The sequence below is a fragment of the Culex pipiens genome, chromosome 2, assembly GCF_016801865.2.
Source record: "Culex pipiens pallens isolate TS chromosome 2, TS_CPP_V2, whole genome shotgun sequence".
Lineage (NCBI taxonomy): Eukaryota > Metazoa > Arthropoda > Insecta > Diptera > Culicidae > Culex > Culex pipiens.
The window spans coordinates 9,380,381-9,396,287 of NC_068938.1; the positions used below are offsets into that span (position 1 = coordinate 9,380,381).

A 15,907-nucleotide genomic window follows, 5' to 3' on the forward strand; every position below is an offset into this window, starting at 1 on the left:
AACGAATTTTGTGGTGCAACAATGTTACGGTGTAATCATAATACGGTGTAACAATGTTACGGTGTAACAATGTTACGGTGTAACAAATGATGCGGTGTAACGAATGTTACGGTGTAATAAATGTTACATTGTAACATTGCTACACTATAAGAATTGTTACACAGTGCATTATTCCTATGGTTTTTATTAGCCTGGTTAGCCTGGCTTAAGCCATGGTTCATGGTTCACTGAACCAGGATTGAACCACAAAGGGAGGCTTAAGCCGAACCAAGTTTATAGGTGAACCTAGCCTAACCGGTTCATTTGGGAACTCTGAATCTAACTTTTCAGGAATATTTTTGGGAATTTTTTCGTCTTCTAGAAAGTTGTTGGGCTTGCCAATTCAAGCGACTTTGTTCAAGACACCATAATTTTATCTCGTAATATACGCCCTTTACGACCAAATTTATAGAAAGCATCTGAGCAAACCTTCAAAAATCAGTTTTTTGAACGTGGCAATTTGGGGTTAAGTTTTAGAGAAAAATGATATTCGAAGTATTTTTAGAGCACTAAAAAACGAACATTTTTATTTTTTGACACGTCAATTTGGACTTAAGGTTCAAAATTTACAGCCAATTTAATGTAAAATATACAAATTTAAAACTTAAATATCTCGAAAAGGCGCAAAACCTCGATCCACAAGCTGAATATTGTTCCTTGACCTATTTAGGTGATGTTTGCATAGGAAAAAAAATGTATGAAAAACCCAAAAATTTCATAGAAAATTCAATGCTCTACAATTTTGTAGAACATACCAAAACTGTAAACCTCGATCCTGAAAAGTTATTAGCAATTTAAAATTGTCATTTCTGAAGGATATTTTTTAAACTTCATCGGTATCAATGGGTTAATCTTTGCCAATTTCGCTCAAAATTGGCATAGACGCTTAAAATAACCCTGTGCAGGGGGTATTTTTTCTGGGCACCCTAATGTAGACTTGTATGGAAAAATTATCGATTGAAATGGGGACTTTGGTCATAGCAAAAGCAATGTAAAAAAAAAACAATATTTAAAAATACAATAAAAAGTATCATTGGTCGAATTCTCAAAGATTTGTTCCACCTAACACTCGTTTCTTTTTCAAGTTCCGAAGAGTTTTGTACTCTTGAGCTCGTTTCTGTTCAATCAGAAGAAAATGCTCCAAAAAACTCTTCTAAGGAAAACAGTGCAATTTTGCGCACCGAGGACTGGACTAATTCACAAAAAAAAAAATCAAACGTCCTGTCTGAGCAAACTTGTTGGCCTTACTGTGGAATGTTACCTATATATTTATTAACAACAACAAAAATCTCCTACACTCACAAAGCAGACTTTTATCAACACACAAACGAGATTTTTTGCCAATTTACGGAATAGTTTATGCGCCACACGGGTTCGCCGGGAACCCTCCAGCAATTGGCGTCGAAGACCTAAGCGTATAAAAAAACATGTTATATTCCTAAGCAAGTTACTAACTGAAAGAAACACCGAAAACTCCTTGTCTTATTAAACTAAACAGCAACAACTTTAAAGTAGCTAGCAAACACCGAATAAACTAAAAACTAAACAAAGGTTCTAAGCAACATTTCATCCCAACATAAAACAAATGCCATCATCTTTCCATAGTTGCAACAAGGTTTAGTAGAAATAGAAGAAAGACATTAGCAAATTAGACAAAATAACAACAACAAGACTTCTTTTTTTTTTTTGGGGTAGGCAAGACATTTTGCAATATGTTTGTGTTGTGCAACGCGCCTAGATGTAGTGAAAGTAAACATAATTCAAACGAAATTGTTCGTTGTTAGATGAAATGGAGTTAAACTAATTAATACACACTCGTAAAAACAATTTATGTCAAATAATGAGAGAAAGATGGATATTATTTTAATATACTTCTGATTTTACATCGACTTTACTTCGTATTTTTGTAAATATTTTTTACCTATGAAAAAGCAAAACTACAAGTTTATCAGTTTTTACATTACAAATAGAAACAAAAAAGTGTAGTGAGAAACCGAAAAATATTACGAAACAAAAAAAACCATAGTGTTGACTGTTAGTTGCGTAGTGAGAGTAAATTATTTAAAAAAAAACACATTTGGACAACTGACAAAAGCATTGCACCGCATTTGTTGCCGGTCTAAAAAGACATATAAATTAATAGACGAAACAATAAAAAAGACTTTATTAAAGTGAATTGTGCGTGTGCATTGGTGTGACTGCGTTCTTCGAAAGCCCTCTCTCTCTCTCTCTTCCACAGCTAATTGGGTCACGGAATTCGTCGGACAAAGTGTGGGCGCAGTTAATCTTGTCATGGGAAATTCTCGCTGACTTTTACGATGATTGAGTGCGGGGGTCGTTTCTTTCAAAACAAAAAGTTTCGCCACACTTTTCGGGTACCTATTTTATTTTCAACTAAAAGCATACCAATTTTAAACAAAAACAAATCCGTATGACAGTGTAGCTTTTGCTTTTCCCCTAAAAACAACCAGGTGCAGTCTGTTATTCTAAACGCAAAAAAAAAAACACGATAAAAATGTTCCAATTTGTCAACTAAATTGCGCTAAATAAATTCGATAGCCTCTCTCTCTCTCTACAAATAAGCGTTTAGAGATACATTCCGTTCACGAGGAAGTCGGCGTCGTGAGCGTACGACGATTTGCCGCCCTGCCGGCGGATCCGGCGTCGGGCTACCTTCATCCGGCAGCCGATCATGATGGCGAGCGCGGCGGTGAGGATGGCGCCTGAAAGTGGACAACGAAAAATATAACATATTTGTTAGTTAAATGTTTCATCACATTTGCTTAATTTATTTAAAAAAAAAATGTTTTTTTTATCAATTTAGTTTTTTTTATTTTTGTAGTTTGTTATTTTTGAATTTAATTTTGTTTTTTTCGCAAGTTTAGAAAATTGTATTTTTGTGGTTATGTAATTTTTAAATTTATTTTCGTTTTTCTTGATTGTATTAATTAATTTTTATGTTTTTTTAATTTTACATTTTTAGAAAGTTGTTTTTTAATAATTTTGTATTTCTGTGTGTTTTTAAGTGACATCATGTATTTACATTGTCTTAAATACGATAAAATTATCTAGAATTTTTAAATCCAAAATGGCGGCGATCCCGAGCAGAGGGGAAAAAAAACTTTGGAATCACATTTTTTGATATTTGGAAATACTAGGCCAATAACATTTTATGTTATTTATAATAAGAGTTGTTATTCGTCGTTATGCTTTTTTTGTTATTGTATTGTGATAACAGACTAATAACATTTTTAGTTATTCTTCGAACAAGTTTTTGTTATTATTTTTTGTTATTTTAACAATCCCAATAATAGTTGGAGGTATTCTTCCATACCAGAGCAGACGGAAATAACTTGGGAATAACATTTTTTGATATTTGAAAATACTAGGCCAATAACATTTGATGTTATTTATAACAAGATTTTTTATTCGCCGTTATGACTTTTTTGTTATTGGATTGTTATAACAGACTAAGACATTTTAAGTTATTCTTCGAACAAATCTTTGTTATTATTTTTTGTTATTTTAACAACTAATCCGATCATCCCAATAACAGTTTGAGGTATTCTTCCATAACAAAAAATGTTATTCCCAAGTTGTTCTGGCTTTCAATCGATATCATACCGATAACAAATTTTGTTATAATAACATAAACTGTTATTGAACTCTTTTGCAAAAATGGATTTTGCAAGAATATTCCATAACACTTTCTGTTATTTTAACAGTATTTGTTATTGAAATGGCATGAATTTAGTTATTACCGTCTGTTTGGGATAACAAAAAAATATATTCCAAAGTTGTTTTGGCTTTCAATCAACATCAGAACGATAACAAATTTTGTTATGATAACATAAACTGTTATTAAACCCTCATGAGAAAATGGATTTTTCAAGAAGATTCTATTACATTTTCTGTTATTTTAACAGTATTTGTTATTGAAATGGCATGTATATTGTTATTACCGTCTGCCCGGGATCAACTATTCACATTTGACTGAAATAGGGTCGTAGAACTCGATTTTGATTATAAAAATAAAACAACCAAAAAATACAAAAAAATAATGTTTTTTTTTCGTGATTCGATTATCATACGTCCTATGTATGTACAATAACCTATGTATTTGTATTTTATGTTTTTTTTTTGTAAATTTGGAATTTTAATTTTGAAATTTCTGTATTTCGGTATTTTTAATTTTTGTAATTTAGAATTCAAGTTTTTTCGAATTTGGAATTTATGTTTTTTCTTGAATTTTTGAAATTGTGAATTCATGATTTTTGCACTTTTTTTAAATTTTTGTGTTTTTTTAATTTTTGTATTTGTTTATTTGGTGTTTTTTTTGTTTGTGTATTTTTTTAGTTTGTTTTTTTAATTGTTGTATTTTTTTTTCTGATTTGGGTTTTTTAAGTTTTGTTTTTTCTTTTTTTTGCATTTTGTTTTTTTTTTCATTATTTTGAAATTATTTAGCAATTTTCGTATTTTTGAAATTTTGATTTTAATGTTATATTTATGTTATTCTATTTGTTTTAAATTATGCATTTTGTAATTTAACAGGTAATCAACTATTCCAATTTGACTGAAATAGGGTCGTAGAACTCGATTTTGATTTTAAAAATAAAACAACCAGAAAATACAAAAAAATAATGTTTTTTTTCGTGATTTGATTATTAGAAATTAGAAACCTATGTATTTGTATTTTATTTTATTTTTGTAAATTTGGGATTTTAATTTTGAAATTTCTGTATTTTGGTATTTTTAATTTTTGTAATTAAGAATTCAAGTTTTTTTTTTCAAATTTGGAATTCAAGTTTTTTTTTCTAATTTGGAATTTATGTTTTTTCTTGAATTTTTGAAATTGTGAATTCATGATTTTCGCATTTTTTCAATTTTTGTGTTTTTTTTTTATTTTTGTATTTGTTTATTTGGTGTTTTTTTGTTTGTGTATTTTTGTTATTTTGGTATTTTTTTTTATTGTTGTATTTTTTTCAGATAAGGGTTTTAAAATTTTTGTTTTTTCTTAATTGTATTTGCAATTTTTTATATTATTTTGAAAGTATTTAGCAATTTTCGTGTTTTTGAAATTTTGATTCAAATTTGTAATTTAAAAACTGTATATTTATGTTATTCTAATTGTTTTAAATTTTTTGTAAACTTTGTATTTTACTTTTTTGGTATTTTATTTGTAGCTTTTGTATTATTGTATTTTTGTAATTCTGTGTTTGTGTGTGTAGGTTTTTGCGAAGCTTTTTAAATTTTGATCTCTTGAATTTATTATTATTTTTTTTGTATTTTTGTTCCTTGTTTTCTTTAAATTTTTGAATTTTGGAATTAAGGCTGTTGCTATTTTTTATGTAATTTTGAGTGCAATCTGCTAAAAACCATTTAAAGTGCCCCTGACGAGGTGTTTAGATTTCCAAAAAAGTGTTCCCGTGGTTTGTAGATGGTCCATTATCTATTATTTGCATCTGCCTTATGGATTTTTTGATTTTAGTACAGAAAAATCTTTTTTTACGCGGTAGCGTTATGCAATATTTTGCAAGCTTCAAAAAGCGTGTTGTAAATCTGAACAAAACCTACAAATTGCTTTAAAAAGATTGCAAAAATGTTGCGTCGTTCCAGAGAAATCGACAAATTAGAAAATCGTAACGCACCGCGTAAAAAGAGGTTTCCCTGTATTTTTGTTATTTTATGTATGATTGCATTTTGGTAATTTTTGGTTTGTTTATATTTTCGTGTTTTTACATTTTTATAGTTTATGATTTTATTAAAATATTTTTTTTTTGTAATTTTGAATTAATATATTTTTGCTTTTTTTTTGAATTCCTGATGTTTTTATTTATTTTTAATAATGATTTTTATATTTTTTGTTTGTTTACTTTTTTTTTGTATTTTAGTGACATTAAATTTTCTGTTTTGTTTTAATTTTGTATTTTTGTGTTGATGTATTTTTTTATTAATGTTTTTTTTTTAGTTTATGAGTTTTGGTTTTGGATTCATATTTTTTTCAATTTCTGTATTTTTGTTCTTTTTTATTTGGAATTTATGATTTTTTTGTGTGATATTTTTATTTTTGTATTTTTGAAATTTTTTAATATATGATGTTTAGTATTTTTTTTTGTTTTTCGGTATTTAAGGATTAAATCTAGAGTTTTAAAACTCTAGAAATGACTATTTGTAATTTTCTATCCTTGTATTATTTTTTTTGTTATATGGTATTTTTGTTAAATTGAAATAATGAATCCATTATTCAAAATGTTGGTGCTAACCCTTAAGTAGAAATTGCCAAACTAAACTCGATATTTCTCAAAAAACTAACTTTCGTCAAACTCACCCAACGTCAACGACAGCACCGCACCTCCCGGCCGTTCCGCCTGCCCGTCGTGGTCGGCAAACTCAATCTCCAGATCGTTCCGCAGCATCTTCAAATGCTCGTGCACCGGCGGCGCCGCGTGCTCCTCCCCGTGGGCCTTGTCCTTTTTCGCCGTCTTGGCCTTGTTCTTCTTCTTGTGCTCGTGTTCGTGGTCGCCATGCTTGCGGTGCTTGTGTTGCTTCTTCTTTTGCGTTGCTTCCGGCTTTTCCGCTTCCTCTTGATCTTCGCCGGAGGTGGCTTTGCCGTCCTGGTACTGATCGTCGTACGTTTCGTACTCTTCGGAGGATTTTGCGGGCTTGTGAGGGTCGGATTCTTTGGGAGTTTCGATGGGGGGTTTCGGATGGTCATTGCTGGTGACTACCGGAGTTGCAACGGGTTGAAGAGGTTGTTGGGGTTGGGGTTGCTGGTTGGTTTGCGGGATTGGTTGTGGAATTGATTGGGGCATTTGAGGCTGCTGTGGCCACATGGGTCTTTGAGGCGGAGACATTCGAGGATCCCACTGCTGTTGCTGGGGTGGTCCGGATTGGTAGTTGCCTGGAAGGGGCATGTACTGATTGGTTCTTGGGATGTTCGGGATGTAGCTGGTGTCTGGGATGCTGTCCGGATATTGCGGAGGTGATATGTTCGACTGGAGTTGGAGGCCTCCCTTGTGGTTAAAGATGCGACTGTCCTGAGTGTCGATGTATGACGGTGGCATTTCTCCAAGCGGCCTCGGCCACGGCTTGGGTGCCGTCATCGGATCTTCTCGGTTGTGGATTTGCTGGAGTCCTCTCAGTTCTTGCTGCTGGAGATCTTGTTGGAACACTGGTTTCGGCATCGGCACCGGGTTCATCTGCTCCATGGTCAATGGTGGCAGCATCGGTCGCTGAGGCTGCTGAACCGGAATCGGCTGGATGGGTTTCACCTGTGGCACTGGTTGAGCCGCAGGTCGTCGGCATTCTGGACCCTCGTCGCTACCATCCGCGCACTGCGGGATTCCGTCGCAAGCGTTGTACACGGCAATGCACTCGCCCGAGTGGCACGGGAACTCGTAGTGGCCACACTGGGCCGGCGTGGACGGCCGCGGAGTGCTGCTCGTGGTTGTCGCCGGCAGTTGACCCAGCTGGACGCCGAGCGGTGGGATCAAAGTCGTGGTCGTTTGATCACTACTTGGAAATACAAAAAAGGGTCATTCTTAATCGCTTGAATTAAAATTTCAAAGTACAAACCTGGTTCTGGTGGGCGGTTTCGGTGCCTTCAGATTGACCAGTTCCATCTCGTGCTGGGAAAGTTTGGGCACAATAACTGGGGTTGGGGCCTGCGCTGCCTGCGATTGGGGGTGTGCCAGCGAGTGGATCTGGGACACCAGCGGTTGGACGGGCTGGGGAGGCGGTGGTTCCACCACGGTAGGAATCTTCAGTACGGCGCTCGTGTAGTTGGAGTGGTGCGTAAATTTGCAGTAAAAGTTGGATGGCGGGCCGCAGTTGAATAGGAAGCAGGTGCCCTGGTTCTGGAAAAGAAAAAGGGTGTGAGGTTAAAGACGATAATGGGATTAGAGTTGGAATGATGGTTACAATATTATTAATTTGGGACGGGCCGGCTATCGAGTTTGTACTTTAAAAAAACTGGCCCAGACCCTTAATTTGACCCTCAAGATGCACGAGTCGTAAATTTATTAAAGGAGGTTTACCGCAAAAAAAAAAGATTTTTTTTTTGCATTTCTGATAAAAAATCCCTTTAAATTGGTTGTTTTCAGTGAAACGTTTGATTCAAGATCAAGATAAATAAGTGTCAAACTCCAAAACAGTAGCGAAAAAAATACTTTTCTGATTTTATGATCGATTTGGTGTCTTCGGCAAAGTTGTGTGTATTGCTTAGAACTTTTCAGGAATAAAAAGCTGCATGAGCAATTCTCTACTGAAACCGGAAATGGATTTTATTTGCATGAAACATTCGTGAAATTATCCGATCTTTTTGAAAACAATATACAGTCCAGATTCGATTATCCGAAGGTTTGTATGGGACTTCGAGTAATCGAATCACGAACAAAAAACAAATTCCTAATTATTTATTTTCTCACTTTTAACATTTAATTCAAGTTCTGCGATCCCATTTTAGAAAGATTTGTATTTGATTGACTATTAAATTACAACATGTTTTTTTTAATATTTGATCACCATCATTTTGGCCGCCATGTTGGATTTAAAAAAATCTAAATCACTTTCGCCCAATTGCGTACTTTAGCTCTACAATCAAAAATAAGACATCGACAAAAAAAAAACAATTTTACATAATAAAATGAGGTCAAAAAAAAAATGTATAAAATTTCGACTTTTTCCAAAAATCACATTTTTTCAAAAATGTATAATTTTGCGGCAAAATGTTTGACCATACTTCTCTATGGCTTTGACGTTGCGGGTTTTTGTCCCCTAAAACATATCAAAAAATCTCGAAAATAAAAAAAATACCGATTTTGGGAAACCAATTTTTTTTCATTTATCTATTTTTTTAATAGTCTCCAACAATATCTACAATTTTCCTTTTTTGATCAGAAAATTTCTTCAAAAGTTACAGATTTTCAAATATTTACGTACCATTTTTGTATGGGCAGCTGCCAAAATTGTATGCAGGCTTGTATGGGTGAACCAATGACACATAATAGCTTCTTTGGTCTTTGCCCACAAAGTTTGAGCCAAATAAAAAATACTAAAAATAAAAAATGCTCGAAATTGGCCGATTCCGTAGAGAAATAAGGCCGATGCAAATATTTAAAAAAGTTTTTGTCCCTCGGCCCTGGTCGAGGTCAAGGGGGGGGGGGGGGGGGGCAAAAAAATAAAAAAAATAAAAATTTAAATAACAAGCCATAGTCTTCACATTTAAATCAAAAAATTGTTTTAAAATGCATTTTACACTAGTTCAGTTGTTTTGCAATCATTAATTTTCAAAAAATCTAAGATCCGACAAAAACAAAAATTGCACCGAAAAAAAAATTTTGCATCGAAAATTTTCAATAAATCTTTAGATTTTTTAATAAACCCAAACATGCTAAAAATGATTTAAAACGCAGAAGAATGTATTTTAATTTGATTTCAGCTGCTTGCACTTGAATTTTCATTGAAATTTAGAAATTTATTGTAAAAATATTTTTTTTGCCCCCTGATTTTTCGGGCCAATTTTGAAGGGAGGGGGGGGGGGGGAGACAAAAACTTTTAAAAATATTTGTACCAGTCTAATCAAATCTTAAAAAAAAATACTTTATGCAGACGTTTCACACAATTATTAAATTGTGCAAAATAGCACTTTTTGAAAATTCTCGTTTTTTTATTCCATTTTTTGAGCTAAGTCGATCAAAATGAATTGCCTTTTTTCGAAATATCATATTTTTAATAAAATCTTGAAGAAGTCGAAATTTTTTTTTACTTTATTTTAAGATCATATTTGAAATAGAAGTGTTGATTGAAATTGCACTTTATAAAAATATAAATAAAATCGTCTACTGTTTTCAAGTCACCTAAAATTGTTTTTTTGTTTATAAAGTTTTTTTTTTACCTCAAGAAATTTTGGCAAACCTTTTATCAACGTTTTTCAAAAATAATTTTTTTTTTCGAAAAATTGTCAGCACTGTCAAATGCATTTTGAGCAACTTGCGTCATAGTTAAAAAAAGATTTTTGCCATGTAAACATATTCAAAACTGAGGTTTTTTTTTTTCAAGAAATGGGAGCCCACTAAATTAGAAACTCAAATTAAAGTTAAATAAAAAAAACAATTTCAAAAATGTGGAATTTCATAACATTATGCAGTAACTTTTCGTACCTTCTCCTCAAACACAAAAACGTCGCAATTTTCCGTTTCGCAGCACAACCGGAGGCACTGCTCGCGCGAGTTTACGTCGGCATCGTCCAGAAACGTGGCCCCCATCGCGCGTGACTCCTCGGTGCGGATAATCGTATTTAAGTGGACGTCGAAGCGAACTTTAAAACAAAATAAATCGTTAATTAATTAATCCACAACGCGGACCAATAGCAAAAACAACACTCACCGAGACACATTTCCAGATCCATTCGTTTGGCGAGCGAATGTGGCTGCTGTTGCGCCGGAAAACTGTCCAAACCTTGGCCCGCGACCTCGGCGGACGTTCCGAGCAAGGCGACGGCGGCCAAGGCGAATAAGCACCACTTTCCAAAAGTCCAGCTGACGGCGGTGGCGTTCATTTTTTGGGGCTATTCGATTTAATATTTTATGTGTGTTTTTGTATACGATTTATTTTTTGCGTTGCTTTTCGATATATTGGGTTATAAATTTAGTCATCAAGCCAATAAATATACATTCGATATAATAAGCACAATCAACTGATGTATCTGAAAGCGAGAGAGAAAAAAAAAGTTGAAAAGATGATGATTAAAAATGCTCCACTCGTAAAATTGTCATCATTATGAGTGGGTTCCTTATTTGGCCACAAGAAGAACATCAACTTTGCCTTCTCTTGCGAGGCTGTTGATTGTCAGGTTTGATCGATAATTGGCCTTTTCAGCAAGGAAGCAGGGAAGAAAATCCCCCAAACTCACCTAAACAGCTGCTCTTTGACGCAGAAATATTACCAAAAACTACACTTTTAAGCGTTACACCAACCTCGCCTACACTAAATATGATACCTTACACTAAAACGCACCAATTTTCCACACTTTGGAAAACACAAACGACGTTCGAAGCTGCCTTTTTCCCACGAAATTACGCGCGTGAGAGATTTGTGGAAGTTGGGAAATGGCTGCTCTGAATGAATGCTCGTTGGTTGGTTGACAGAAAGGAAAAATCGATATCGGATGAATCCTCGCGTGAGGGGGAAAAAACTGTTTGTTGTGTTTCGTTTGTGGAAGAGGGGGACCCAGGAGGGGAGCATTATTAGCAATAGTAAACATAAACATGGGGGCTTGGTCCACGAAGTTGTGTTGAGATGTACTTGTCGAAAGCTTTTGACGAAAAAACAAAAAAAGGGGCAAAAATTAACTCTTATCAAACCATTCGTATTTCTTTGGAAACAATTTTAATAAGTGTTTAAACTCTGTTATATTGTTGATAATACTAATTTACAAATAAAAATATTTTGAAGTACTCAAAGGTGTATTTAAACAATTTTTGCAATGGCATTATTATTATTATTGTTTAATACAAATTTCGTTTCGGTAGCCGAAACATCCAAATTTTAAGAAATCTGTCGAAAATATTACCGATTAAAAAAACATAAGCATGACATTTTTTATTTCTTGTTTTTTGTCAAATACATCAACACGCAGGAAAATAAGGCATATTTAAATCAACAAAACGTTTTGTTGATTTGAAAATCATATTTTTTGTTGAATCAACGCTAAACGTCAAAGCAGCTTTTTCAAAACAACAAAAGACTTTTGTGGAATCGAGAAAATCAAGGTTTGTTTCAACGCAAAATCAGCGTTGATTATATTCAACAAAAATTTTGTTGATTCAAACCTCGTACATGCTGATTCTACAAAACTTTTTTCTGCGTGAAGCTTGAAAAATAAAAATAAAAAATAAGTAGAAGTTAATAGCTACGAGGGGCTATTATGCACGATATTACTCATGCAATGTGATAATAAAGGTTACTCAAATTTATTTTGAATGCTTACTTTTCATATTTTTTAAATTGTGACTGATAAAAGCTCGAGAAAAGTATTTTTTATTGATCGAACAATTGATTGATTGAACATGATTTTGCTTCTATTAACCCCTCGGTCATTTCGGTTTGTTTTGGTTTTTTGACGTTTGTCTGCTGAGCAGTTCTCTAAGATTTCGGTCATTCGATTTTTTTTGTATTTTGTAATCCGACTGAAACTTTTTTGGTGCCTTCGGTATGCCCAAAGAAGCCATTTTGCATCATTAGTTTGTCCATATAATTTTCCATACAAATTTGGCAGCTGTCCATACAAAAATGATGTATGAAAATTCAAAAATCTGTATCTGTTGAAGGAATTTTTTGATCGATTTGGTGTCTTCGGCAAAGTTGTAGGTATGGATACGGACTACACTGGAAAAAATGATACAGGGTAAAAAAAATTTGGTGATTTTTTTATTTAACTTTTTATCACAAAAACTTGATTTGCAAAAAAACACTATTTTATTTTTTTTTATTTTTTGACATGTTTTAGAGGCCTGTTTGTGTGAGACTAGAAAACATCAATTTTCCTGTTTTTATACCTTTGCATTGCAATCTCTTAGCAACTAAAGGTCGTATCAACAAAGTCCGAAGAAGCAAAATATAGAGAATTTTCTCAGCTTTTCAAAAATATTTTTTTCATAAGTGGGCAAACATGAGCACTAATTTAAAAAAATGAAAATCTGCGACTATTTTCAAAAAAGTTACCTAAAAATGGCTATAACTTGAAAACGGTGCACTTTATCAAAATTTCACTAAAGTACTTTTTGATTGCAAATTCAAAAAAAAAATTGCGACCATAATTTTGATTTTTTGAAAAAAATCAGTATTGATTCAAAAATTCATAACTCGGTCAATGATTTTTTGCACAACCTGGAAATTTCTGAAAAGTTGGCATTTTATGTCCTCTAAAACATATAAAAAAAATTAAAAAAAATTAAAAATAGTGTTTTTTTGCAAATCAAGTTTTAGTGATAAAAAGTTAAATAATAAAATCACCAAATTTTTTTTAACCGTGTACCATTTTTTTCCAGTGTAGTCCGTATCCATACCTACAACTTTGCCGAAGACATCAAATCGATCAAAAAATTCCTTCAAAAGATACAGATTTTTGAATTTTCATACATCATTTTTGTATGGACAGCTGCCAAATTTGTATGGAAAATTCTATGGACAAACTAATGATGCCAAATGGCTTCTTTGGGCATACCGAAGGCACCAAAAAAGTTTCAATCGGATAAAAAATACAAAAATTAAAATTGAAGAAAAAAGACCGATTTCCTAGAGAATTGCTCTGCTTTTAACTGGGCTACGGCCCAGCTAGCGAGCGCCTAGTTTAAAAAAACCCGTTTACCAAAAAATACTGTATATAATAGGGCAATTTACCTATTTTGAAATTTTACCTAAAAAAATCAAAAAACGAAAAATGACGATATTTTACAAAAAAAATAATAGAAAAATATTTTAAAAGAAATTAAAATAGTAAATTTGTTTTGTTAATAGATGAATATGTAATGTTGTTGCCCTGAAAGCAGATTATAAAAAAAAAAATTTAAGTGTGTGTTCATACCAAACTCTGACAATTTTGCCGGTTCACATTTGATATTGCGCATTTTGAAATTTTGAAATTTCTTGATTCCAAAAATTTCAACGTATTATGTATTGAAAATTGGAGCATTAGGTAGCAATTATGGGAATATTACATCTGGGAAGCAGTACATTTTTTAATGTCCAAAAAAATGTGTAATTTTACCTCTAAAAATGGGTAATTTACCACATTTCTGTAGTTATGTGCCTTTTTCAGTCTCAAATGAGGTAAAATTACATCTTAAAATCTTCAACCTTCCAAAATTACACCTTTTAAATTTATACAATTTTTTGCTGTTTAGTTAAACTATCAATCAGAAGTCCCCCATTTTCTGAACATGAATTTTCCTGTTTGTTATTCTTTTATCTGCTGGTATCTCGGCAACCAGAAGGTTAATCTTAAGATTGATGCAATTTTTTTGTAACATTTCGATTGTTTTTAGAAATGGTCACTCATGAGTTTTTTTTAGTGCGTGGCCGAATGGTTACGCTGTTCGCTTTGTAAGCGGATGATTCTGGGTTCGATTCCCATCTGCTGCAACCTTCCATCGGATGAGGAAGTAAAATGTCGGTCCCGGCCTTGGTTGTTAGGCCGTTAAGTCATTCCAGGTGTAGGAGTCGTCTCCATGCCATAAGTACAAACAACACACCAAACCAAGCCTACTCCGGTGGAATCGCTGGCGGCGATTGGACTCGCAATCCAAAGGTCGTTAGTTCAAACACTGGGTTGGAAGGTTCCTTGGAGTAGAAAGAGGTTTGGGTGCTCTCCCCATTCAAGCCTTCGGACTCCTAGGTTCGAGCAGAAACTTGCAATTGAGACCACAAAAGACCCGGGGGTCGTTAATGTGGATGGTTTGATTTTTTGAATAATTATTTAAAATTGAAATTAGAAGTAAAAAGGCACCATAACTCGAAAGCGGTACAATTTATCAAAATTTCTATAAATTGTGACCAAACTATTTTTCTGAGGTTCCGTTTAAAAAACAAAAATCAAAGCTGTGCTGCATATTTTTTTGTGGCCAAACTTCTCTATGACTCAAAAGTAGCTGGTTTTTGCCCCAAAACAAACAAAAATCATCAAAATTTGAAAAAAATATGGACTAAATTGATTTTTTGTGAAGAAAAAAAAATGTATCAAAATTTTGTATGCAATGCTAGTTTGGCCACTACCCTTTTCTCCACAACAAACCGGAAAACGAAAACGAAAAAATGTTTCAAAATTAATTATACAGTTTTAGTTGTTTTGCAATCATTTGTTTCCAAAATTTCTAGTTTTCGACAATTTTTTTTTGCAATTTCTTAAAAATCTAAATATTTTTAAACAAACCCAAACATGCTTAATATGATTTTAAATGCAAAAAAAAATAGGTGGGTTTCAGTTGATTAGAATTCTATTTTCATTTGTATTTTGAAGTTTTTTGAAAAAAATATTCTTTTCCTCTGATTTTTCAGGCACAAACTTTGAAAAATATTTGCTACAACCTTATTCTTAAAACAAATATAGATGTCGCTTTTGTGCCTAAATTTAAATAATATCCAAATCATAGATTTCATAAATAAATAATAATTTTATTGGCATTGATTGTTTAACTATCAAACGTTCGAAAAACTCGTTTTTGTGTGTGTGAACCAACCTAGTTTTCCGCGCATTTAATATTTATAAAAACTCAGTTGTCAAAGCAGATAAACTGCATTTATTCTTCAAGATATATATTTGTTTCATACTTTTGTATATCCATTTTTGTACCGATATTCGACAGCTTTTTAACCAATTTTCGTCATTTTTGTTGTTTTTTGCTATTCAAACAACATCAACAATAGAGAATTGCTTGCTAACCTTTTTTCAGCTATATATTTTTTTTTGAAATAGTCAAAACACAGCTGTAATTCATGGTCGAAGTTCTCATAAGCCGATAACAGAAATAGGGCGAGAAATTGAATTTAAATTTTCATGGTCAATAAGTGCAAAATTTTCCGTGCTTATCGTAGTAAAGCTTTCAAACGTGAAACTTGACGAAACTCCTCTTCCTTTACAATCTGTCAAAACTTCAATTTTGATGGAGACGCATGCGCCTCCATTTCTATCTGCTCTCCCCAGTCAGACACGCACACAGAGACGCTTCCCTTTCATCCTTGCATTGAAATCTCAAACAATCCTGCCACACACACACAAGCCTACTTTGCTGCAGCTGACGGGTTGTTTGATTGTCAGCGGGTTTTCCACTTTGCATGCTTGCGGCGTCCGGCAAGCTTTGCTTTGGGCGGA

The 15,907-nt window shown here is 33.2% G+C and overlaps 1 protein-coding gene across 2 annotated transcripts; it reads right to left on the reverse strand.

The window, feature by feature from the left end:
- Positions 1 to 2,404: 2,404 nt before the first annotated feature.
- On the reverse strand, positions 2,405 to 11,182 carry LOC120412684 (bromodomain-containing protein 4). Of its 2 annotated transcripts, none has more exons than XM_039573258.2 (6): positions 10,952 to 11,182; positions 10,426 to 10,744; positions 10,200 to 10,357; positions 7,615 to 7,895; positions 6,368 to 7,554; positions 2,405 to 2,762 (listed from the first exon to the last, which is right to left on the reverse strand). In XM_039573258.2, the coding sequence occupies exons 2-6, from the start codon at positions 10,595 to 10,597 to the stop codon at positions 2,626 to 2,628; spliced, it is 1,935 nt and encodes a 644-aa protein (XP_039429192.1). In that variant the 5' UTR covers positions 10,598 to 10,744; positions 10,952 to 11,182; the 3' UTR covers positions 2,405 to 2,625. The 2 variants fall into 2 exon arrangements, with proteins under 2 accessions (XP_039429192.1, XP_039429193.1); XM_039573259.2 differs by having other exon boundaries at positions 6,368 to 7,551; positions 10,952 to 11,181.
- Positions 11,183 to 15,907: the final 4,725 nt, after the last annotated feature.